Source organism: Serinus canaria, chromosome 2 (genome assembly GCF_022539315.1).
Source record: "Serinus canaria isolate serCan28SL12 chromosome 2, serCan2020, whole genome shotgun sequence".
NCBI classification, from domain to species: domain Eukaryota; kingdom Metazoa; phylum Chordata; class Aves; order Passeriformes; family Fringillidae; genus Serinus; species Serinus canaria.
In genome coordinates, this window is record NC_066315.1 from 112,824,129 (window position 1) to 112,850,452 (window position 26,324).

A 26,324-nucleotide genomic window follows, 5' to 3' on the forward strand; every position below is an offset into this window, starting at 1 on the left:
TTATGTGGGTTTTAGGGAGACATTTCCTCTTATTCTATAGTTTTATAGCAGGATGGCTGAGTCCTTGTATAAAATAACTAGGTTGGTATCGGAGGTTGTGGATAATATCTGTTATTAAAGACAGCTTAGCAGTGTATTTACACTGCTGGTTAGAATCACCATGGTCATTTCTATGCTATTTTGTTTTGATTTTATGAGATTGTACCTCCAGAGAGTCTGAGATTTCCGCCTTCTATCAAAAGTAAATGCAGGTGTAGTTGGTTGAATTCCATATTTAGATTCAGACTTCATTCTTATAGCCATAAATAGAAAATAATAATCCTGATTTTTTGAGGAAATGGAAATAATTAGAAAATAATGCCTAGAATAAAATTAATTAAGGTATGCCTTATTTCTGCAGCGTGTAATAGCTAACATCTTCATTCTTGCTTCTTTTCCTTCTTGAAGAAATAAAACACAGTAAATGAAATCTGAGTTTCAATAAACTGTTCAGGAATATAGATATTATTATGAAAGGAAAATTGTGCTAGCATTATACTTCACAGTGCATTTTAAAAAAGTCTTTTTTTAAATGTTTTAGTTTGTCTGTCATAATGAAAAATACTAAGAGTCTTTTGAAGACAAAATAATGTTACCATATTCCAGTGACAATTCCTAACCAAAGTTGGTTTTGCTTACTGGCTTAAAGGCTTGGACTTTTTAGTGATTTAGGTCACAGAGAATTGAAATGAATTAATGATATGTGCCCTTTTTAACGCAGGGTTACTTCCTACAAAGTACTTTCAAATATGTTCTCTGGTCTAGGTTTAAATAGTTTAGAAAATGGGAATTTGTCTCAGTGTAGCTGGTAGTACCATACTGTAAGATATCTCATTATTAAAACATGTTTTCTTATAGAAAGAATAAGTTTCTTATCTCAGGATCACTATTTTCTTAGTTTATACACAGAATTTCATAGAGACTGAAATTAGTACCAAACTCTATATATTCAATATGGTACATATGTACCTATATATATATATACATATATATGTACATACATGTAAGGAAGCATTTTTAATTTCTGTATTTCAGTTTTTTCCAGAAACATTTTTTTTTCTTTCTCCTGTTACTTAGAATAAGAAAACATTCTGCACTGAAAAATATTGTGGCATATTGACATTTCTCACAAGCTGAAATGTGCCCATATCAACACTTCTTTTTCTTCCATATGCTGGATGAATAGGTTACATAAAGGAAACTTTTTAAACAATTTCAAATTTTTTTTTCCTTCACTGCAGTCTCTGCAGCAATAATGTTGACAACATTTTAATTACCTTTAATTGGGAAAGATATTTATTCCTTCTCATTTAAAAGGCTGTTTTCAAAAGCATTTTAGAAAAATTTATTTCCTCTTATTTTTAAATTTTGAAATGATGTGTCATAGCTCTTTAATAGTTTGTCTTTAGCTATAGTTTACATCAGAGCACAACAGATGCTGAAGTTATTTCTTTTTTTTTCTTTGATAAGGTAAAGCTTCAACACAGAGAAACTAAAAATGTTCTAGAATTCCCATTTTGTCATAACTTTGTCGATGAAGACGGAGGAAGAGTGACTGAGCTTCCAGTTCTCACAGCTGGGTCTCCTTTTCCAGCAGGTTTGTCACAAATTGGAAACACTGGGAGAGATTTGTTCAGTAATAATGTCCAATTTTCAAAGCAGTCCAAAGGATTTTGCAAATATTTTCTGTTAATTTCTGCCATGGCCAGATCCAGTCCAGTCCAGTGTTTAAATCCAGTACCTTATACCCTAAAACTGAGCATGGTGCACTCAAGTCTGATTGGTATCAGTTTTTGACACATAAAAGAGCAAGCATATGGCACTGAAACTATTAAAAGGGTTTTGAACAGTACTCAGAGTTTAGCTTTTTTACTCAATAATATGATCTGGTTCTCTCACAGGATGAGAAAGGGAAATACAGAGGAGATAACTCTTGTACTGTAATTTCAGGCAAGAAGGAGCTCCTTGCCCACCTCCAACCCCAAACAGATCTCTTGCTGTTTGTGCTCCTAGAATTGTAGGCTTTCTTTTCCTGTGACCTAGCAGTGGCATGTCATCCAACTCCATCAGAGCTGTGCCTTGGTCCCCTCAAGACTGGATAATGTTTAGTTTGTTCTGTGTTTTTTATGAGGTTCTATAACCAAAGTTAGAGAAGAATGGAAGAACTCTTATCCTAAATGAATATTCTACCATGATAATATCCTAGGCTACCCCAGAAGTTAAGGGTTTAGATCAAGCACAGAAGTAATCTGTATATTCTTGCCTCTTTTGCTGTGTTTTAAAGTTATTATCAATAAAAAGCCCTTAGACAGAAACCTCTTAAATGTGAATTTGAGAAAGTATTGCTAGGAAATTCATTGGGAAAATTCTTTGCTTTTAAATATTTCTTAGATTTATTTCTTTATGGAAGAACCCAGATATTTAAATCTTTTAAAATGCTGCTCCTTTTTCTGAGGAGCATTTAATGTGAGGACAGGTACTTTTTCTTTACCTCTCCCCACATTTTTTTCTCCTTTTGAATTGAAAGTTTTGGGGATGTGAACTCTTTCTTATTTTAGGGTCCATATCACCAGAGTGTTATGCATTTCTCTGGGAGTACAAGCAGGTATTTTACATAAGCAGCCTCTCAAGGAGTGCTCAGCTGAAGGGTTGTGTGTTCGCACTGTGTGTTCTCTCACATGTCATCTCCTCTCCTGAGGCCCATAACTCCAAGTGGTACAGTGCAGACTGAGCCATAATCCAGAGGAAATACAAAAGTTGCTTTCTTCCTGACATAATCCAGCTTTTTTGAGCTCCATTAAGCTCTAAGCATAGATGCACTTGTTCAGAGATTTGGTATCATCCACAGCCTAGAAACTTTTTCATTGGAGTGTCATGTATTTAAATGCAAGCAAGAGGTGATATAAGTAGTATTTATGGGCTTTTATACCAACTAGTTATGTGTTTATTTTTTTACATTATTTTTCTCCTGCCTGTGTTTCAGGCCCACTCAAATTATTTAGCTTATTATTCTTTATAATAGCTGCTCTTAAATTCTAATTACAATGCATCTATGTGCTTTTACCAGCATTGCACTATATTTTGGTCCTCTGATCACTCCAGATAGGGTGAATAATGAAAATATAATAGAAATAATTTATTAAATAACATAAATTTTAACTGTTTAGGTTTGGTAAACCTTTGCTCTCTGTTTCCCCACAGTGAAAATCTATGTTCTCTACATCACCACGGGAGCTATCCCTGGGTCAGGAACAGATGCAGATGTGTATGTCATGCTGCAAGGCTCCTTGGGAGATACTGGCAGAAGAAAGTTAATTAGAAAAGGAGATGAAAATTTCACTAAAGGAAAGGTATACTTATAAGTTCTGCAAGATATTTTTCACTTTTAGAACCCAGTCCAGTCACTGTGGATTTAGTGGGAGTAGGGAAGTCTACCAAGTCCAGTTTACAACACTCTGTGATTAAGTGTGTGTCATCAATATCTCAGCCTTATGTGGGAAATACCAATCCTCATGCAGCTGATGCTAGCAACACTGACAGATAATAAAGTGGCTATATCAAGTGCTTTTATATTCAATTTTACATTCAAATTTTAATACCTCTTTTCTGCCCATGCCACTCTTCAGACTATGGCACCTTTCCCTGATTTCTGCTGTCTAGCCCTCTTGATGTCTCTCCAGACTGTCAGACACTACCCTCTATAGTTTTCTTTGGTGTACCAGGAGGGTCTCTCATTCACTGTGCGGGAGTGAGTCTTGTAGCTCATGGACATAGACCAGTCAAAGTCCAATATTGTCGCCAGAGATGCATTTCCTTGATGCATTGTCAGTATAAGCAGAAATTGGAGGGAATTTAGGTACTGAATGTGCTGCAGAAACAAGGGTAGATTTACAGAAAAAGGCATGTCTGACATAAAACCTTGTGCCCCTTGGATGTTCTGGGCAGAGGCAGTGAGATTTTCACCTGAAAAAAATCACAAGATATTTTGAACATGGAATAAACAAACTGCTTGTATTTACTCTGGTTCTTTTTTGAAAACAAATTTGAAAGAATTGAGGATTGAAACAATTTTAAAAATATTCTGAAACAAATATCTATTACAGAAAATTTGGGTTGGAAGTTAAAGTTTAGAAAAAATCGACCAGTGTCTTGCAACCACTAAGTTATTTTCTTCTGTTGGTGTTGGCTTCCAAGAAAATGAGAGTTTCTCCAAGGATGCAACCTTCCAAATCAGCCCAAACTGATAGCCAAAGCAGAGACATGGTATGTGTGATCAGGAGGAGCTCAGCTTCTAACTACCCTTAGCCTCATCGATTCAGTGGGAATTGAAAGTGGGTATTATATTTCTGGATTTCAGCTACTTGAAATACTTACTCATAAGAAAAGTTGGACAGTTCAAATCTTTATTTTTAAGGGATTAAATACTGTGGATGAGTCTACTCAGTTTTGATAAAGTCGCGTTTGTCTTCCCTAATGCTGAAGTTCAGGTTACGGCTTAGTGATAAACTGATTTAACTGAATTTTAGAGCTGCAGTCTTTTTGTCCTCATGAAGTAAAGTTAATTTAATATAAGTTTTCCTATATTCCTCCTTAAATCATAGTCCCACAAGTGAGCAATCTGATTTCCAGACTGGTAATTTTTAATGAAGAGGGACCAGGGATGAACATCTAGAAATGTTGACTAAGAAAGCAGAAGTGAACCAAAAAGATTTAAAACCTGAAGGGTGGTTTTGTAGTATTAACATCTACTTCAGTTTAGCTCAGAATTTTTCTCTCTTATAGAGTAAGATGCAGATCTGGCATGTAGCCATCTCTTCATTATTTATTTGACATTTTATAGGAGCAGCATGTGAATATAACACAGTATCCTTATATTTCTAAATGTAGATATCAGCACAGGAGGATTTTTAGGGCTCTAGAAAGAAATTGCTTGTAGATAAGTAATAGAGAAACACATAAAAGTCTTGATAAAAGTTCAGTGAAAATAAAGGTATTTGGTTAATTGAAAAGTATAAAATTATTCTGCAAGAAAGGCTCCTGCCTATGCAGCAGTATTTTTTCATTACATGTTTTGGAAATTTCCCAATGTTTTCTTCCCTTTAAAAGTAGTCTCCAAAAAGACTCTCAAGTGTAGAATGTCTCTTTCTCTACCAGCCCAATCACATATTGTGCCAAGCACCCCTGCAGTCAGAGATTCTGCACTTGGTGGTTTAGGGGATTTGGAGTATAACAGGCAGAATTTGCATTCGGAATCTTAACAGTTGTTCTGACATTTTAAAATGTGCTTTTCCTTGCAATATTTTTTCCCTGACTATACTGTAACAGCTAGTGAACTGGAACAGAGTTTCTGTTTGAAATCACATCAAAATATGGTGTTAGTCTCACAGAATGTCAGGGCTGTTACAAGCAACAGTTTAGCTATGCAGAAATACATAGAAATGTTTAAATATTCAGCAAAGTTTGCAGTGGATTGGAGATATTCTTCTCTCCTTTAACACATTTTTTATTTTCATGAGCTAAGTTACATGATAGTAAAAGAGTGAATTAGCATCTTATATCTGAAAAGTTGCTTTGTGCCTTTCCAAAGTCCTTACACCTGTGAGATCATAAGAGAACTTGCAGGTAATGTGAGTGATATTATTAATTCACCAGTAAGGCCCTGCAGCTCACCCCTGAGAGGGCAACACTGTCACCTTTGAGAGCTGAGCTTCTGGTGATCTGCTCATACAAATGAGTGTGAGGACTTGTCCTGCAAGAACCACAGTCTTTCCAATTGCTATGACATTGATGCCTTGTTTGATGTTCTCCTAAAAGCCGTGAGGACAGACGATGCAATCTCAGCACGCATCTTCATGCAGTTCAGTTTTCATGGAATCCTAATAGCATTTATTCATGCTTCGTGAGTCAGTTTAAGCCTGATAGATGTTACCTGCTTATGAGCACTTTCTTGAACCAAGTATACTCACTTCAGACATTCTGTGAAAACCAGGGCCCAGTTGTCTAAAATCCTTGCAGTGTCTCCATGTTGCTTCTGACACGCAATGTTTTGTCAGCAAATGGCATTCTTGATGCTTCTTTATATGGCCTTTGATAGACCTGCTGTATGCTCTGTCATATGGCTGTGAGTTATCCAGAAATTTTCTCTTTGAGAATGTGGGGTTTTTTCAGATCAGTTCCATCAAAACCAGTAAAGTATGCTGAATATGTTATTACTGATATTTAAGTATTTTTATCCAGATTTTATGAAATTGGCCAGTATTTTAAGTATTCCACTTTATAGAAGCACTAAATTCTCTGATAATTTTTGCTTCATTCTATTAGTATTTGAAAAGATATAGTCTTTATCCTGCCCTATATTTAGACATCAACTGCTCAGGTTGGTGCCATGGTAACTGCAGCACATACAAAAATTTTCAGTGAGAGGTGACTGTTGGTGCTCAGTTTCAGTGCTCACTTACAGATTAAGCACTGTCAATTTAAAAAAACAAAAAACTTCAGCAAAAAGTCCATGTAGGCCAGGATACACTAAAAAGAATCAGAATGTGGGGCAGCGTCCTGAGGTCACAAGTAGGAAGCCAGTGAAGTCCACATCCCACCCCACTTACAGTGCTGCTATTTTGTGACTGCAGATAAACCTTCTCTTATGGAAAGCATGCCTGACATAATGATTAAATAGGTGCCAAATGTCATTGATCCAAATGTATTAATCACAGTGGCAGGCTGTTGGCCAAGTTACTGTTATACAGAAATGAACACTAAATCAATCTGGCCATCATAGAATCATAGAATTTTTTAGGTTGGAAGAGACCTTTAAGATCAAGTCCAGCTGTTGACCCAGCACTGCTAAGTCCACCACTGAACCATGTCCCTGACTACGTTTCCCTGGGCAGCCTGTTCCAATTCTTGACAACAATTTCATTGAAGAAATTTTTTCAAATATCCAATCTAAACCTCCCCTGCTGCAGCTCAAATTATGCTGTGGCTTGTTATTTGGGAGAAGAGACCAACCCCAATCTGGTTGCAACCAATGTCCCCCCCAGCCTCCTTCCTTTCAACCTGTTATAGAAAGTGATCAGGTCTCCCTGAGCCTCCCTTTCTTCAGGCTAAACACCCCAGTTCTGTCAGCTGCTCCTCATAGGATTTCTGCTCCAGACCCTTCACCAGCTTTATTTCCATTCTCTGGACTTGCTCCAGCACCTCAGTATCTTTCTTGTAGAGAGGGACCCAAAAGTGAACACAGAATTCAAGGTGTGGCCTCATCAGTGCTGAGTACAGGGGGACAATCACTGCCCTGGTCCTGCTGGCCAAACTATTGCTGATCCAGGCCAGGATGCCTTTGGCTGCCTTGGCCACCTGGGCACACACTGGCTCATGTTCAGCAGCTGTCAACCAGAGCCTCCAGGTCCTTTTCCACCTGGCAGTTTTCCAGCCACTCTTGGCCAGTCCTGTATCATTGCAGGGGGTTTTAAGACCCAAGTGCAAGACCTGGTACTTGGTCTTGCTGGACCTCATGCAGTTGGCCTTGGCCCTTTGATCCAGCCTGTCCAGATCCTTTTGCAGAGCATTTTGCCCTCCAGCAGATCAACACTCTCACTCAGCTCAATGGTATCTGCAAACTGACTGAGGGTGCCATTGATCCCCTCATCCAAATCATCAGTAGAGATATTAAACAGGACTGGAGCCGGTGCTGAGCCCTGGGGAACACTGTTAGTGACCAGGCACCAGCTGGATTTAACTCCATTCACCACCACTCTCTGGGCCTGGCCATCCTGTCAGATTTTACCCAGAGAAGAGTGCACCCATTGAAGTCATGAGCAGACATTTTCTCCAGGACAATGTTGTGGGAAATTGTATCAATGGCTTTCCTAAAGTCCAGTTCAGCAAATTTCACAGCCTTTCCTTCATTCACTTCATTCAGAGGTCACTTAGTCATAGAAGATGATCAGGTTGGTCAAGCAGGACCTGCCTTTTACAAAGCCACGATGGCTGAGCCTGTGTGTGTGTGCTGTGTGATGGCACTCGAGGTGATCTGTGCCACGACCTTCTCTGGCACGTAGGTCAAGTCTGCAGTTCCCTGCATCCTCCTTCTGACCCTTCTTGTAGATGCATTCTACATTTGCTAATTTCCAGTCAATTGGGACCTGTCCACTTAGCTGGGACTGCCTGTAAATGATGGAAAGAGGTTTGGTGAGCACTTCTGCCAGCTCCCTAGGTACCCTTAGGTGAATCCCCTCCAGCCCCATATGTGTGTCTCTGTGCTGTAGCAGGTTGCTGGTCCTTTCCCCTTGGATTGTAGGGGCTTCATTCTGCTCCCTCTGTCTGTTTCACATCTCAGGGGGGTTGGAAGATCAACTGGTCTTACTGTTGGAGACTGAGGCAAAGATGGCAGTAAGTAAGTACCTCAACCTTTCCCTCAGTCTTTGCCAGCTCTGTTTGTGGCACTCATGGTTGCTTTCACTCCCTCAGAGCTTTTTCTGTACAAGGGGGGAGCTTGGCCACCATCGGTTCTGGCCCTGTGTCCTGTCCCCTGCTGTGGCTCGAGCTGCGCGTTCCTGGGGGGCTCTCTCTGCTGTCCCGAGGTTCCTTTGGGAAGATCCCCTGTGTACCACACTGCAGTGTTCAGCTGCTGATTGTGCCAGCACCACAGCAGCTCACCTTGGCCACTTGACTGCTGCTTTTGGTTACACCATGCTTAAATCCATTGAGCACAAGGATTAATCTGATGGGAACTAGGAAAATATGGAGTACCACCATAGTGAAGGAAAAGCTGGTGAAGGTTGTCAGAAACTGCAAGGAGAAAAGCAGAAAGAAAGAACATTCCTAAAACTTTATAAAATCCTAGGAGATGGTGGCAAGTACCTGAGTTATGTGCTGTTCTCATTGATACCTCCAGGATGGCATTTCCCAGTCTGTGGCTACAGTCAGTGAGAAATTTATAAGGGACAGGGTCAGAACATCCCATTGCAATCACCCAGCTTGTCTGTACAGCACTGGCCAATGTTTAGAGCTGTGTGAATAATTAATTTCAGTTTCCTGACGTATTCTTTCAGGGAGAGAAAATATGTAAAACTTTTTTGCAAAAAAATTGAAAACTGGGCAAAATTAATTAATGCTAAAATTAGCTGCAAGAGGGGAGTACTTCATTCTGTCTATATAGATCTTAATAAACCATGTAAGTGACATTTCTAAGGCTGAAATGCATTTCACTTAGTTTTACTTGCCTGTATTGTACACATTTGTTCAAACCTTATGGCTTAAGCATCTGCTGCAGAAAGGGAGTGATGGTTACCTTCTTTTTTCATTTGGACATTTATCTTAAAATGAAATTAGTTAACCTCAAAGAGTACCTGCTCTTTTCTTTGAAAGAAATTGTCCAATTATATAGGCTTATTTTAGATAGACCAAGTTGGGTAAGTGAATTTTATGTCCTGTTCATTTCAGGGTTTTGATAAACAAGGTAATTTTAAAATAAAATGCAGCTACATTTATTTCCTTGATTTATTAAAAATCTTAAAATAGTTATGGTTAATACAAGTGTGCTTTTTTCAGGAAATAAAATATTCAATCATTTTCCTCAATGCAGCAAGAAGTAAATTAAATTCAGTTCAAGTTAAATAGTTCAGAAAATATATCTAACTTCAAATGAATGGCTACCAGTGATCAAGTTTAAATCTAGCTGGAAAGTTGTTTCAAATCTTAAAGATACTTGGTTTTTTTCTTTTAAATATTAGAGATTCACACAGTTTTCTGGCTAAATTTGTCAAACTTTAACTTCTTGGAATTGAATTTTGTCACTCTTTTGACTGCCAGTTTGGATAGCTCTGTTACACCAAATTTCTACTGCCCTTGACAGTATTTATGACAATAAGAAAATCAGTATGCCTTTGACAAGTTAAATAGATTATTCTGCTTGATTCACTGAAAGGAAGGCTTTCCAGTGATTTATTAACTCTCACAAATCTTTTCAGAGCACTCTTCAATTTAGCACCCTACTTCTTCAAGTGTCATAACTGGAGATTGTATTTGCATAATCTCTGAGATCTTGTTTTCTTCCTGATAAATCATGGAAATGCTAAAGAGCATAAGCTTATTAACTGGGTTCACTGCAATGAGATGTGCTTGAAAATATTCTTTTTTTACAGCTGCACTTGGAGACATATAAGTTAGACATTTTATTATCCCATTATTATATTTGATTATAGTGTCTTAATCAAAATATCATACAGCGATATGCATTTCTGAAGTTGAAGAAAATTACATTCATCCTATTTTCTTTGACTGTTAAACCAGATCTCAAACTTGGACTGTTATTAAATCAATCAGGCTGCATCAGATGGGATTGAATCTGTCCAAAATGATGACTGTCTTATGTTTGTTTGTGTTTTGTTGCTGCTTTTACTTGATTTTTAAATCTCTTTTGTTTGATATAATTTATGATTACAGCTTTGGATGTGGCTGATGATACTGATCTATGTTGCAGTCCTTTTTCATTTTATTAAACACATTTTAAAGTCTGATTGAAATGTCTTTACCTAGTTAGCAGAATGTTCATAGCTACTGATCATTATAAAATGTCTCTATTCTTTCTTACTCCTGTTGCTGTTTTGGGCATAGAAATCTTGTTCCAAAAAGATTTCTGTCCAGTTATACTAAGAGTGTTAACATAAGATCAGTTCAGGGCAAATATATTTGGGGTTTTTTAGTACCCCTATTCTTTCACTGATTCTTCACCAATCTTGTTGAAGACTATGATGAAGGTGGGTTATCAGAAACCTCGAATGATTCATTCATTATAAATTATGTTACTTTTTTCATGCAGAGGTAGAAATTTTCAATGAATTTATAGCTAAGAATTTAACATGATACAAGATCATGCTTGCAGAAATGTGAGTCTAGAAGGAAATTCAGGGTTGGCTTTTTCAAATGCATGAAAACCTTGTTTTTAAATAAGCATTTTTAAAGAAGCATACAGAACACTACAAGGCAGTGAGGGCACAGTCAGAGGCATTGTCCATCCTTCCACTGAGCTGAGCCAAGGTAATACTGCTACCTGTGCTTGTCATCACTGCTGCTTACCACCCAACATTTCCACCTCTGAAGTCTGCTGGCACAGTGACATTTGCTCTGTCCAAATGTTTATTTAGTTTAAGCAGTTCATATCATTAGTGATTTGGGCTTTTTCACTTGCTCTGTCTCGATAAAATTTTGCTGGAGCTGATTTTGTGGTAGCCCTGGCCCAACTAAAAAGGTGATAATGTCCATCTAAGAGAAGGCAGTGATGTGACAAGCATTTGGGACAGGGTGGAGAGGTTCTGTTCTGCACAACTGGAAGAGCCCACAGGACCACAGTCTGAAGGGGCAAAAGTAATTTTTCTCTTTTTTCTCTCTTTCCAGGAATGTTTACACACCATTTCTGATTAGGCTCAATGTTACAGGGGGCCTTTATTTTGCCTACCTGTGTTAAAACTCCTTTGTTTTCAGTGGAGTTTCTCCAGATTAACAAGTGAGATCAAAATAATCAGGCAGCAAATCAATAGGTTCACTAAGCTTAATAGAAAAGGTCCTTTATCTAGACACTCTGACTCCTTTTCCAATAAAAGCCTATTAAAATGATACTAACATTAGCAGTATGGGAAATCACTTGTGCATACAGGTTGATGAAATGAAGCATATGGTGTGTCTTGACTTGCCATTTTCAGCTCTTCTGGGAATATCATCATTAACCAACCATCAAGTCTCAATACCAAGCCTGTAAAATGATTGGCATTTATAAAGGTAAATATTGCACAGTGACTGTTCAAATGCTTCTTCTGTTACAAGAGCTATTGCAGCTGCTGCAGACAGTGATATGTTGTCAGCACTGTCACAGAAGAGTACTGAATAAAGTCATAGCAAACTGGGTCATAGATTCAAAGAAAAGGCTCAAAACGTGGGTTCCTGGAAAAAAAAATAAACATTTGAAGAAAATCTGAAAAGGAGTTAAGAAAAAACCCCCAAACTCTGAATATTCTGAAAGGATTGCTGGAATTATTGTTATAAAGGGATTTTTTAGTCCTTATTTTCTTAGCCAAGAAGTATGAAAAGCACCAATTGTGGTTTTGCTAGGGCAGCTCTTCTGGGTCACAGACGATGTATGGCTCTACCACTGTCAGTATTAGCTGCTCAGACTGGGAGAATATCTTTCTTTCTTCAGGCAATGTTCATTAAGAAAATTTAGTGGGCTGTACATACATACAAATTGTTTTACTACTGAGAAAATTCAATATAAGCTCTGCTGAATTAGACAATATGTATTATTGTCAATATTTAAGGTGACTTTTCAGTTCAAACCTAATTTGCTTGTAGTAACTAAAAAACAATTAAAATTTTATTCCCTAGGAGAAAATGATGAAGATAAATTTCATATTCCATAGGTTTGCTTATGTTCTGTGTGTTTTCTTCCTCTTTCTTTCTCTTTTTGCAGAAGAATTAACCCTCCTGTAATTTCAAAGGTCCCCATTTGTATGTCAAATTAAAGGTAGAATATCATGTGATGTACAAGACCTGACAATAACTCGAGTATTTAGAAAATTTTATGCCTAATCCATGGTCTCAGATGAATCTACAAAAATATTAGCTAAATTATTGATAATAATTGAATTTCATAAAATGAAAATGAAATATATGTCAAAATCTGTTTGCAGACAGCTTGAGAGGAGAAAAGTGAATTAAATTTAGCAAATAAATTATCTCTAGCCAATTGTTTTTAGTTCTAACAATTATAGCTGCTGCTCTTTATTCTTTTTTGGTCTCTTGACTAAAATAAAGCTCATTACACTGTGTAGATTTTCAAATGCACACATAAAGAGAAAATATTATCTTGGAGTTTACCCCAGATGACACAATTTCTAGTCTATTTAATAGTTCCTTAACTTGCAGTTTATTAGGTGTTTGAATAGTCTGCAGATTTGTCCATGGATTTCTAAGATTTTACATTCTCCAGAGTGAGCTCGTTAAAGAGGCACACTGACAAATGATGAAGCACTGTGTCTAACACAAACGGAACATCAAGCTTTTCACAAATGTTTTTTCCATCAAAATATACTTATTTTCATAGGAAAAGGAATTGGAAAACCTTTTGTGTCTCAACTATACTTGCTTTTATCTGTGGCTGGATCCTCCAGGTCATAGATAACCCACAGCACATGCTGTCCCTGATTTATGAGGTCACTAAGTTAATGAGTACTAAAAGTTTGTTAACCATCAAACTTGATGTAAATCAGACCCAACTGTTCTTCTGGGGACAGCCTAGAAGCAGCAGATTATTGTCTGTAGTTTTCCTATATTCCTAACTCTCCTGTCCAAGAGTGGATCACTGACAACAGATTTTTTTAGAGGTGCTGATGATCATGCCACAAAATTAGTTATTCTCTGGAAAACTCTTTCCTCTTAAAAAGAAATTATTCTAACAAGTATCTGATAAGAGCTTTCTCGTGTGTTTCCAATAAAATAATTGTGCTTGTTTCAGCTGGGGTAGAATTAATTTTCTTCCCAGTAGCTGATATGGGGCTGTGTTTTGGATTTGTGCTGAACACAGAGCTGATAACACAGAGATGTTTTTGTTATCACTGAGCAGGGCTTGCACAGAGCCAGGGCCTTTCCTGCTTTTTGTGCTGCCACACTGGGGAGGGGCTGGGGCTGCATAGGAGGGTGGGAGGAGACACAGCCAGGACAGGTGACCCCAGCTGACCAAAGGGATATTCCAGACTTTATGGCATCACATTCCGAATAGAAAGTTGGGGAAGAAGGAGGGAGGAGGACATTTGGAGTGATGGCATTTCTCTTCCTCAGTAACCTCTGCGAGTTCTGCTCCTGGAGATAGCTGAACACCAGCCTGCCCATGGGAAGCACTGAATCAATTCCTTGTTTTGCTCTGCTTGTGTGCATGGCTGTTGCTTTCTCTATTAAGCTTTATCTCAACCCTCAAATTTTCTAGATTGTACCATTCTCATTCTCTCCTTGATCTTGCTGGTGAGGAGGTGAGTGAGCAGCTCTGTAGGGTTTGGATAATGCCTGGGGTTAAACCTCAACAATCATGCATTACTATAAGCATTATCATTTGCAAGAAATAGCAGCAATTTTAGGATAAATTTTTTTGCATTTTGTGAACTTAAAATATTTTTTTTTTACTGATAGACCCAGGGGTTTGTATGTTTCTTACTTCAGTCTGTGTTTTTCAGTCATCTCCTAACTGCATGTATTTTTAATCCATTTCATTTAATAAGTGTAAAAAATTCATTTTATTCAGGCATGATGGTATAAGTTCACCAATCCAATTAAAGCTGGAATAAAGGAGTGATCAAATTAATATCACAATTAATGTAAATTAAGAGTTCAAATTAATGGTATTCAATCATCAAATTAGTCCAATAGGTAATAAAATAAAATGGTTGTGTTGACACTAAACCTTAATTTTTTGATTTAGCTAAGGAAAACATCAAGAGGAGCCTCTTTTCCTGCAGTTCTGCACTCCATCTGGAATTTCAGCTGTTCCAATGTATTTGCTCTGATGTTAGATTCACTAAGCCACTGATAACCTTGACTCCTTGTGAGGAAGAATAGCTATTCAAGTGCCTCTTTCAGATTTTTTCCTTAATATCATTGTCTCATTTTCCCATTTCACATGATAGCTTAAGAATGATAATGCAGATGTGGTGATTAGATGGTACATTGTACCAGTTTTTGACTAGCATGACCTTTCTGTCTACAAGTTATAGAGTAATCAGTAACTGATTATTATTTTTAAGACATTGTTAAAGGTGTGGTTCACAAACAAACACTTTCAAATTCACCTGTACAGATAGTAATGAAAAACGAGAAACAAAATTTGAAGAAAAATTTTTAGTTTTTTTGTTTTCTGGGGATTCTTTTTAAAGTGGATGCTCATATCTAATCTGCAATTTTAAGCTCAACATTTGAGCTTATGTTGTGTCTTATTAAGTTTCAAGCTGGTTAGGGTCATCTTTGTGACAAATCTTTCATCAGTTCTTCAGCTGGAAGACCTATCCAGGAAAAAAACTGTTAGTGGTGGAGCAAGAGAACTGCTATTCTCTATTTCACCTCTGCATAAACCTTTATGGTTTGCTCTGGCAGAGCAACTTCAGAGTGAATTGCGTTGGGAAGACTTCAAGACTTCTCAGGATTCAAGTGTTTTCATCATTATTGCTACCTATTCCCTTCAAAACCATCTTTGCTTCTTTAAATCATGCTGGAAATTCCATCACAAATAACACTGGATTTTACAGTTATCAACCCCAGTAGAAATGAGATGATAATTCATAAATATATAAAGCAAAAAGTGTAAAGTCTCTGTGCCAAGATTTTAATGGCTGTTTTTCTGCTGAGGAAACAGGAAATAAGAGTAGCACTCACAAAAAGCCAGAATCAGATATTGTGAAAGTGTTGAATGTCTGATATGTCACAATTCTCTTTAGGAATCTTACTTCAGTGTTCTTAACATTGTAAAATTATTGTGGCTTTTTGAACTGATAGAGAATAGCAGAACTTATTTCAGCAGTTTCATTTAATATTTTTCCTTCCATTCAATTACTTATATTGAAACTAATCCTACAAGTTAATCCAAATCTGGAACCAGGTTTGTCATTCTTTCTTTAGAGATTCCTTCTGTGATGCTTGTTTCTACCCTTCTCATTCCCTGTATTTATTCCTGAAATAGCCCTTGAGATCTATTTTGTTGAGAGTAAGATATTTTTAAAGTATATTCCCTGTAGATCATTAAACATCAATTTTGGGGAGGAAAATTTCTCATTAAGTAAGCATAGGCAACTGATAATCTGTGTGGGCAAAGAGAAGGTTTAGCTGGAAATTTCAGAACCACAAAGGGAAGAAATACTTCTTACTGCAGGCATTTAGCATGGTTAAACTTGTCATTTCTGGTTCTGTTGCTATTTATTGAGTTAATGAAAAAATCCTGATTTTCTTCTCCCTTTCGTATTTCAAACTACACTGATAATTTAGTTACATGATTCTGTTTCCATTTGACTTCTGATTCTGAATTTTTCAGGTGGATATTTTTCAAGTGGAGGCAGTAGATATTGGTATTCTGCAAAGCATGGTTGTTGAAAAAGGAAGAGGCTCTGACTGGCTTCTGGAGAAGGTTATTGTGAAAGAGTCAGCATCTTCAGGGACAGAAACACTGTTTATGGCTCAAACATGGCTTAAAGACAGACGTGATGAAAAAAGATCTGCCTCAGTAACTCTGGATGTCACAGGTCAACACTATCTTCAAACTATCATCTGCTAAGAAATTCAGTCCAAACTGGAGAATGCAGCTATACAATTTGCTTCTACAAACAAGTTGTGATTTAAAATATTCCAGTAGAACATTGTCATTATACAGGGAATTAGTGTGTCTGAACACTTTGTGTTTTAGCACCACTAAATAACCACAATTTGCCAGAGGATAATTTCTGCTTTGTTACTCCAGATTTTCAGTGGTGTAAATGCCAAGAAATTTGTCCTATTCCTTTTTTACAAATTCCTACCTCTCCAAGTCCTACTTCTGCACCTGCAAACTATTTTTAAGCTTCTAATACCAGTTACTTGCTAGGCAGAGTTAAAGCGAGGTAAAAAGTGGGGAAAACTCTGTCTAAGCAGTGGAGAAAATATCTCCATTGTATTCAAGATGACTAATTTACATTATTTATGCTACATTGTTTGAACAACTTTTGTCAGAAACTGGAGATACTTTTGACTGACTCCATGTGAGTAGTCAGGCCACAGAGGAGCAGTTTTGAGCCCACTGCCTGTGGCTCTTTGTCCAGACAGGAAAGGAATGTACACCCTCCCACCCTCTCTCCCTCCCTGTGTCATGGCTTCAATCCAAGTATGGATTTCAACACAATCTGGTGGGCAAGCTGGGAGGAACCACAACACACTCCAACCAGAACAGTAGGCACCACAGCCCTGAATGTACCTCTAAGACAGATGTATTTATTCTCCCGCCTCTCAGAGAAATTAATTGACAATATAGATGAGTCCTTGGATTACAAAACATGGTCTAGATTTATTCTTCTTAACTCCTTGGATTACAAAACATGTTCTAGATTTATTCTTCCTAACTCCCTGGGCATTTGCTGGCACTTGTCCAGCAATAGCCTCTTGAGACAGAAGAAGATTCTAGTTCAATTGATTTCCTCTGTTGTATGATCTCTAACTTTTGTTCATTTGAAACCAGAAAAAAAAAGGAGGAAACTGTTCATGTGCAAAACCAAATAATTTCAGCTTTGGTTTAGTTTGTATGTTGGGACATCTCTGAAAAGAAAAAAAAAGAAAGGTAATATTTAGTTCTGCTTCTACTAAACTTCATTGATTTGGACAAATGTTCCTTCATTGATTTGGACAAATGTGAGTTTCTTTATACAATAATTGGCAAATCCAGTCTTGGTTATGAACTCAAAAGAAGTCTTCTCATTTTCAGTTCAGGTCACTACCTAAAGTTTACAGGCAGCTTTGATCTATAGCAAATCCCGATGAAATCAGTGGGGACTCATATCTGTGGGAGGAACATCAACCTCTAGAATGGACATTAAAGACATCCAATTAGTGCTCATTCATCCAGAGCATAAATTGTACAAATGAAAGAGAAATGCTTCAAAATGATAAATACTTGAATCTTCATGTTACTACCATTTCCCTAGTAAAGAGCCAGCCCTAGAGACAGTTTATTTAATAGGATGATATTTAGATGATGCTTAAACAGAAAATCACACTGTACATTTCCTAGTTAAATCTTTAATCTAAATGATATAATACCCAGCCAATTGTCTCACTGTACATGAATACAGACCTTTATTATCATATAGACACTGTTCTACAAAAGTATTATCTTTTTTTTTTTTTTTTAATTAGAAGTTCTAGAGAGGAGGAATACATCTGCCTGGCCTTTAGGAAGAGAGCAAATGAATTCAGGTATACCTTCTATCATTACATTGACTTTTTCATTAATCAGTTTTGAAATAATCATGTGAGAATATTTTAATCAAATATGTCATTATACTTACCAGTACTGACAATAGTTTCCCCTCTGTAAAAAATGGCAACGAACGTAGGGAGCTGCTCAATACCCAGGTGACATGCTTATAAAATAATGTTCCCCATGTAGAACAAGGCATGTCTAAGAAATTTTATATCAGATAGTTTTGTTAATATATGAAAACAGAAACATCCTTAATATTTTTCCCTTTTTATTTTCCTTATTTTATTTGTTCAGAAGGCAGATGGAGGATTTATTTCTCAAAGCATCAAGAAGAAACAAAATCAGAATTTGAAAAGTTGTCAGAAAATATATCCAAGATGGTTATGGTTTTTTATGGAAGCAACGGCAAGTCAAATCCAGTTTCCATGGAAAACAAAGTGGAACATCAGACTGAGAAACAAATAACATATGATGTAAAATAATATATAGATTTGCCTATATTTAAATTTCCTTTGAGTTTCATTTTAAAGAGAAATAATAATGTAGTGCTGTAAATATTGTTTTTAGTATTTGTATTATTGCTTAAACATTCAAGAAAACCAGAGCTGAAGTTTTCAGTCACATACCATATTTTATTTTTAATTTCTAGCTTTCTCAAGTTCATGATGATCAAGCATATTCTTTTTTTCCCCAACAAATAGTCATAGTTAATAATGCATATCATTTTAAATGACATTAACATTACTTATTCACATTAGAAATCATTGGCGTATGTAATTTGAATTTGATAGAACAATTACAACGAATGCCCCTAGAGGATAAAGCTAAAATGTCCTTAAGTGCCTGCAGTCAACCTGGTTCTGCTGCTTTTGAAGTGAATGGCACTTTTAGCACCAAGCCTGATGCAAATGGGTGCAGGACTGTGCTGACTCCTTTAGAGCCAACTTCCTCTCTTCCTGTAAACTACCTGTGCATTTATCTGCACACCTCTGTTGGGATCCTAACTCATTGTTTTCTTGATTCCTAGATACATTTGCCATCTGATCTGGGAATGCTTTATAAAGTAAGGCTTGGTCTCCAGAGTTTGGAAAACAATATATCCCAGTTGTCTCTTCATCACTTTAAAATACAGAACACATCAACCCTGGATACCTTTAGTCTCACCATAAATAAAACACTTCCTCTTCCTCCTAATGGAGACAGATGGATTGAATTCCCTATACTGTGGCCATTAAAAGAAGCACTTTCTGGTAGGTATAAATCTACTTCAAAGCAGTAGAGTGGTTCAGGAGATTAACATGTCCTAGTATTACATTAGAAACCTTTATCAAAACAGAAATTTTTTATTGTCTTTATTTAATGATAAGAAGTTAAAAGGTATAAAGGAAAATATTACCCACTCAGTTTAATTTCTGTACCATAAAGTGGGAACTGCAATAACCACTTGATTGCACAGAAGCATTATTACATGCTACAAAGAACAGTTTATAAGAAATATTCTTTTCTTGCACTATTGTAATATTTTTATTCTCTTTTGTTTAGTCCTCAGCTGCTCATATTGCTGACATTAACAACATGATTTTTTATAGTTCATTTACTATTAAGCGATTTTGTTGTTTGTTCTCACATTCCAAACAAATATTCTCAGTAAATAACAGCTCAAAACTACATATAAGCTTCAGCTTTATTACCTTGATTTACTCCAAATATTTATGCCTCCTAAAATTAGCTCAACAATTCTTACATTTGTCACCTTGGTTAAGAAAAATAAAAGAAATCTTTTCACCTGAAATCCACCCTATTCCCTAATGTGATGCTTACTGAATGCTGCCATATGATGGAACAAATACTAACTTAATTAACAGACCAAATAATAATACTTAATATTCAAATAATTTGTCCCTGGGTTTCATGCAGAAGACAAATTTATTATTTGGGTAAGAAATAAGTCAGCTCATCTAAAGTGAGCTGAAGTAGATGTAAAATGAACTACCCCAACACACTTTGGATTGGAACTTATGGCCCAGTTTCAGTGAGGTCTCTGAATGCCTCCAAAAGTAAGTACGTGAATAATCTCAGTAGAAGTAAGAGAGGTTGAAGTTCGGGGTTATTTTGCATATTTTGGATGCAATTGAAAATCTAAAATTTGTGTCTAGGCTTTAGATTTTATATTGCTTAGAGGTGTTATTTGCACTTGACCACTTACACAAGTAAGTGTGTACAGAACAGGGCTCAATGGCTTTCATCTCCTACACACAAGATTGAAACAAAGAGGACCTTCAGATTAACATAAAGCACATGAGTGCACCCCTTGCAAAGGACTGATCACTGTCACATGCAGAAGTATTCAGGATACAGGTACAAGGCAAAGAAATGAGGATAGAAAGATGCAGCGTGGGTGATAGAGTGGGGATGAGACTGGAGTCCTTATGACCTTGGCTGTGTCTCTGCCACTGACGTCTTTGTTGAAAAAATAATTTCCCCATTCTTTGCTTTTTTTTTCCCCCCGGTAATATTTTTTGTTCTTTGCAACTATTCTGAAATCAAGAGACAAAAAACCATCAAAAACAAGGAATAGGTGTTATGTTATCTATAAGTTTAGGTAAAAGAAAGAACAAATGAAAGCTAATTTTTGTGGTTTTTATTTCTTTTCACCCATGCTTTAGATATTTTCAAGGAGGTATTTGTAACCAGTGAAAAAAAAATCTAGGACAGTGATTCCCCCAAATCTTTGCCATTTATGTCCAAGAGAGCTTTAAGCAGCTCCACAGCAGGTGGTACACGTGGAGTTTAAAGTGATCTTTAGAGACAAATTTACTCCCAATTTATTGTGAAAACCAGATATGCTTTTTGACAGCTTTCTAAACCTAATTTATTTTCTCCCTTTTATCAGATAAAAGCAAAACCAGTATTGTATTAATTGGAATGGAAAGCAGCTAATCACACTCACCATAACCTGAAGCCTTGTGATGTTAAGTTTCAGATACAGCTCTGGTATTCATAGAGTGCCTTAGTATTTTATCTCAGTTATATTTTCCTTTTAAAAAAAATTATGCTTGGGATTGTGATGAAACACTTGCTAATGGCTAATTGAAGCCATCAAAATGCAGCTGATAGAGTACAGACCCTGGAGATCTGGCAGTGCACACTTGTGCCTTTGGGTGTATTAATGAGCAAAGGCCTCCAGCTGAGTATATACATAAGTAGTTTCCCTTTCCTGTACCTTCCTTTGAGATGTTTACACCTCAGGAATCCCCAGGGATGACATGGTGCTGTCTCTCTCCTCTCACACACAGGGCTGTTCAGAAGGTCAATTTTGCACTACTGTAGTTTTTGAGGCAAAACAATTAAATAATGAAAAGGTGAAAAAAACCCTATTATGCTACTTTCAAGCTGATTATTCCCAAAATTTTAAGAAGCATAACTCATATCAATCTAATGAAATAATTAGAATCTTATAAAATTAATGGAGTTGTAACATTCATATATATTACCCTTGTTGTGTGTCATTTCTTTTCAGAGATTCCTTTAGTCTTTCCCCTTTCCAATTTATTCAGTACACTAGAGAGACAAAAGCTTGGTTGCTACTCTTGTGATCGGGTCACACTACCCAAACAAAGATCACAATTTGAGCATTTTAGCCCTCCTATCCTTGCCTACATCAATCTCCCTCTATTGCCCTCCTCCATACAACGGGCTCTCCCAGTGCTACCCACTGTATGATCTGATCCAAAGCTCATGAAAGCAACCTCTCCACTTGACTCCAGTGCATCAGGGCCACAGACCCAACTTGCCTTGGCTGGACTCCCCTGGAACCTCCAGCCATGATGGGCAGAGGATGCCCCAGTTGGATCATGCCTGAGCCACGTTATGTGCATCTCTCCCCCGCTCTCCTCAACAGACTTTGGACCTATGTTGTAGACTTATTCTCTGGCCCTTTCTCCTTCTGCCCCCAGCTCAATCCCTGGATGGATCCCAGGTCTTTTTCATTGTTTGCTGCATCTGGGACTCTGGACAGCTCTGCCTGCCTCATGCAGATGCTGCAGAACCTGGTCAGAGAGGGCACTGCCTGAGCTGGGGCTGTGCTCAGCTTCCACCTTGTCTACTCTTGAAGGGCTGGTCCACTCTTGCTGCTTTTTGACACAGTGATCCAAGAATTAAACCTTCCAAATGCAATCCTTTCACTTCTGTTTTGAGCTGGTCCAGCCTCACTTCTCAAATTTCTGAGAGATGGTGGCAAAACAAAAAATTATGAAGAAAAATTGCAAAAATTTTGAGTTTTGTTATTATTTTCAAGTGCTGGAATTTTAATTATAACTGACTGTAGAATACCATATTGTCAAACTGCTGGGCAAGGCTGAGGCACAGTCTTGACAAGATCTCTTTTTCCTTGATATTGCAGTGGTTACATATCATCTAACAGTATTTTCAAGAAATATTTTTAATGAGAGAAATTTAGTGCATATGACTGCATGTATCTATGGTACTCATGGTGACACAGGAGACAGATCCCTTCTCCAGTCATTGCAGAATGTACAGCAGGGAGAGCAAAATGAGGTACTCTGTCTTAAGGTATTTTAAAATTTACTCTTTAATCCATTCTTATACTTCCTTTTATATTATTTTCAAATTTCCCCATACAGTTAAGAAACATGGTTTTATATTCCAATACTGAATAATTTTATTTTAGTCCTTTCTAGTTATGGTGGATGCTGTTGACTTGGGAGAACTGGAAAAAATTGTTCTTTTGATCAGCAGTAAAACAGGTAAAATACCTTTTACTTTCTAAAGTCAGTAATGTAAATCACACGGCTAGCCTCCTGTTAAAGGCAACAAAGTCACTGGCAGATTTAAATCCTAGTTAATTCTTTTTGGCTATTTTTTCTAAAGGGTGGTGTTTTATAAAAAATTAAAACCCTGAGATCTAAAAGTTATAACATTTTTGCATCAAGAAAGTAAATGAAGATGAATATAATTGTACTCTGCACCTAATACATGCTCTACTAAGAAGTTATCTAGGAGAATAATTATTGCTCAAGTAAGAAATTGTTATTGTTTAACTTTCCTTCTGTGATTCAATTATTCTCACTGTTTCCCCCCCAGTTCAGTTTTCTCCCTCTGACATTCAGAAGGAATTTTTACCTCTGTTTGGCAGTCAGCAAGTTTTGTCACTGAACTTCCTTAAAATTGTCCTGACCTCAACATCTCTCTGCTTTATATCTAGGATGGCTATCGCGCTACTAATTCAAAGAATTAATTATAAAGTTTTTTGAAATTCATTAATGAAATTTGCTCTATAATTGCAAATCATTGCTCTGCACTACACTTGACCATTTTCAGACAGTTTTCTAGGGAAGCAAGAGTTCTATGTTTGCACTTTATCTGTCTTCTTGTTTTTTTTTTTTTGCTCATCTGGAGGCTCCTCATAAAACCTTTCAGCACCTGGTTCCAACCAAGTATGCGAGGTGACATTTGGGCACAAACTCCTTGGCTGGTCACTCCTCCCGTGCCCAGCACAGGTCACCCCCAGAGGGACACGGTGTGGGGTTGCAGTTGCTCTAGAGGGGAAGGGAAGGACAGGGACAGCCCTGCCATGCTGCTGCAGGGAGCAAGGCGTGCAGCTCACTGCTTCTGTTTCCCGCAGCTGCAGTGGTGGAAGTTAACTGCAGCCATCTGTCTGAGTGACAGTCACTGACTGTGACAATTGTGGGTAGCCAAAGGGCACCACGGAGAACGTGACAGGAGAGACTTTTCCACTCGGGTTTGAAAACACAGTTCACAAAGAAGGGTCATTGGGCTCATTGCCTCTGTGTGTGTTATGAAGGCAGGACTGAGATGATGCTTAACAGGTATTTTTTCCAAAGGAGTTACTTAGATGATAAAACACTTCAGATGAGTAAGGGTGTCCATATTGTAACTAGACTTGTTTGAACTGAGACTAGTTTGGACCTAGACTTTGAACCAAAAATCTCAAATCCCATAAAATCTCTAAAAAATCACATATACCCTGCAGGACTGATCAGTCCAGGCAATGTTCTCTAGTGCATTTATGCTTTTTTTTTTTTTTTTTTTTTTTACTCCTTATGAGAGCAAGTTTTTAAGATCAGATGGTTCATGGTACCTTCCTGAATCTTCTGACTCTCTCTATGCACTCATCTTGGCAGGTCGTGAGTGTAACACAATGTTCTAGATTCCTCCACAGAAGCCTATTGATATAATTAAAGAGAATTGGATAGTGGCAGAAGAGATTGGAATGCAGTTTGTTGAACAGGGCTGAAGCTACAAATAATAGAAGGGAAAATGAATAATCTTCATTTTCTCTTATTTTGCCATAGACTAAGTAGTGGCAAGGCACTCAGGCCATGCAGCTGAAGCCCCCAGCAAAAATTCAAAAAGGAGTGTAAGTCAGAGAGCAATGTTTCCCAAACAGCAGAGTGATACAGTGAGCTGCTGAACTCCCTTCCTACCTGCCACCTAATGACATTCTCTTTGTGCTGCATGTGGAATGGTGCTCCAGTCCTCTTGTCAAGCAGTCACTGAGGAGGAAGCAACAGACCTTCATTTCTGCTCCTCCTTCTCAAATGTGCCCACCTGAGTCATGCTGAAGCTTTTCTGCATGCCCATCTAAGGACAGTGAGGACAACACTCCTTTGCTTCACCAAGACAAAGGAAATACTCATAAATTTCTAAGTTGAGGCTTACAAATAGGAACAAAATAAAGGATCTTGTAGTCATTCCAGCACTTTCAACTAAGTTGTTGGCATTCCGAAATTAATGAAAAAATGAAGTTTTCACATAGTAAGAGTGCCATCATTACACCAACACCACCCTACCTAATTTCTTGTCATGCAATGGAACATTTTCACTATATTCTCTTTCCTTCTTTGCAGACTGCAAACTGGACATCAAAAAACTGCATGTGCAAGAAGCTGTGAAGGAACATCCTAAGGAACATCCTATCTATGTATTTGAAGTGAATGAGTAAGTATATTGTGTAAAGCTAGTAATGATTTTTAATAGCATATTAATTGAAAACACTGAGCAGACACTGAATTAAAGTAAATGCCATAGAGTGATTCTCTCAATAGATATTTTAAAAATATGTCCATCTTTAGCTGTTTCACATAAATTAAGAGGATTTCTTTTTTATTTAACATATTATTTACTTACCAAAACCATATGTGGTTCTGTTTTTCAGAGAATTTTCTGTGAATGCAAATAAGCCCAAAATACAGAGAGAAATTCCAAGATCTTTTGTTTTGAGAGGAGAGAAACAAAAGAATGACATAGATAACAACTTGAATAAAGAAGGAAGTAAAGCAAAACATTTGACAGAGTATACTATTAAGGTGTATACAGGTGACAAAAGAGGAGCAGGGACCGATGCCAATGTGCACATTATTTTATTTGGGAATGAGGATAAATCTGAGGTATTTCAACTCTCTCAGTCACTGGAGCATCAAAACCCCTTTGAAAGAGGAAAGGTGAGTACACAGACTTTATAGGTTGTGTCCATTTCTGTACTGGAAAAGCAGACATTAAATCAATGCAAGTTCTTTAGAAGACTTGAGGCATTTATTCTGTTATCCACATCACTACATGAATCTCAGCTCACCCTGTGTTTCTTCTTTCCACCAGATTCACCAAGGAACATTTTATTTCTGTTGTATCTAGCTGTCTCTGCTGCTGTTCTGCCTGTTAGTCCCAAATACATCTTCACACTGCCTCCCCTTCCGTGCCCAGCTCTGTTTCCTCATTCTGAAATGCACAGCATGAGTGGCCTGTGCATGTGTGTGCACTACCCTGTGCTCTTGCACACACCTTGAATATCCTGCATGAGAACACATCAGTCTCTTACATCCCATCATTTTACTTTGCCATGGAAACTGGTGCTGGGAGCAACCCCTGGATGTATGAGCTTAGAACCAGGTGAAATGGAACCATACACATCAGCCTGATTCTGAGATCCATCCTGCTTTAGGCTGTTATTCAGAGACCCTCAGTTCACATAAAGATATTTGCATAAGAATGCAGATTCTCTGCATGATGTCCTAGTGCCTTGGCTGGATGTTCTCCTAATTTAATAAACATATTTTTCTGGCAAAGAAATTGCTCTGTCTGGTCACCACTTGTACAATGGAGTATAATGATTGTTACCCTCAAGTAAAAAAGAAATATATATATTCTCTGTAACTTTTCTCTTGTGGAGTTATTGAAAGAAAATGACTAAATAATTAGAACTCCAGTGAAAATATATGCCTTAAGAGATCTACCTCATTATCTCCAGCAATATGAATCATCTTTTTAC

At 37.3% G+C, this 26,324-nt stretch overlaps 1 protein-coding gene across 1 annotated transcript in view; it reads left to right on the forward strand.

The window, feature by feature from the left end:
• LOC115484049 (lipoxygenase homology domain-containing protein 1-like) overlaps nucleotides 1-26,324 on the forward strand; it is a 126,439-nt gene that overhangs the window by 93,647 nt on the left and 6,468 nt on the right. Inside the window, exons 31-40 of the mRNA XM_030227673.2 lie at nucleotides 1,510-1,636; nucleotides 3,241-3,389; nucleotides 16,103-16,310; nucleotides 17,950-18,009; nucleotides 18,311-18,489; nucleotides 19,044-19,266; nucleotides 22,419-22,573; nucleotides 22,707-22,782; nucleotides 24,907-24,997; nucleotides 25,215-25,500. Of these exons, the coding sequence (XP_030083533.2) occupies nucleotides 1,510-1,636; nucleotides 3,241-3,389; nucleotides 16,103-16,310; nucleotides 17,950-18,009; nucleotides 18,311-18,489; nucleotides 19,044-19,266; nucleotides 22,419-22,573; nucleotides 22,707-22,782; nucleotides 24,907-24,997; nucleotides 25,215-25,500 (1,554 nt within the window). The remainder of the gene's footprint in view (nucleotides 1-1,509; nucleotides 1,637-3,240; nucleotides 3,390-16,102; nucleotides 16,311-17,949; nucleotides 18,010-18,310; nucleotides 18,490-19,043; nucleotides 19,267-22,418; nucleotides 22,574-22,706; nucleotides 22,783-24,906; nucleotides 24,998-25,214; nucleotides 25,501-26,324) is intronic.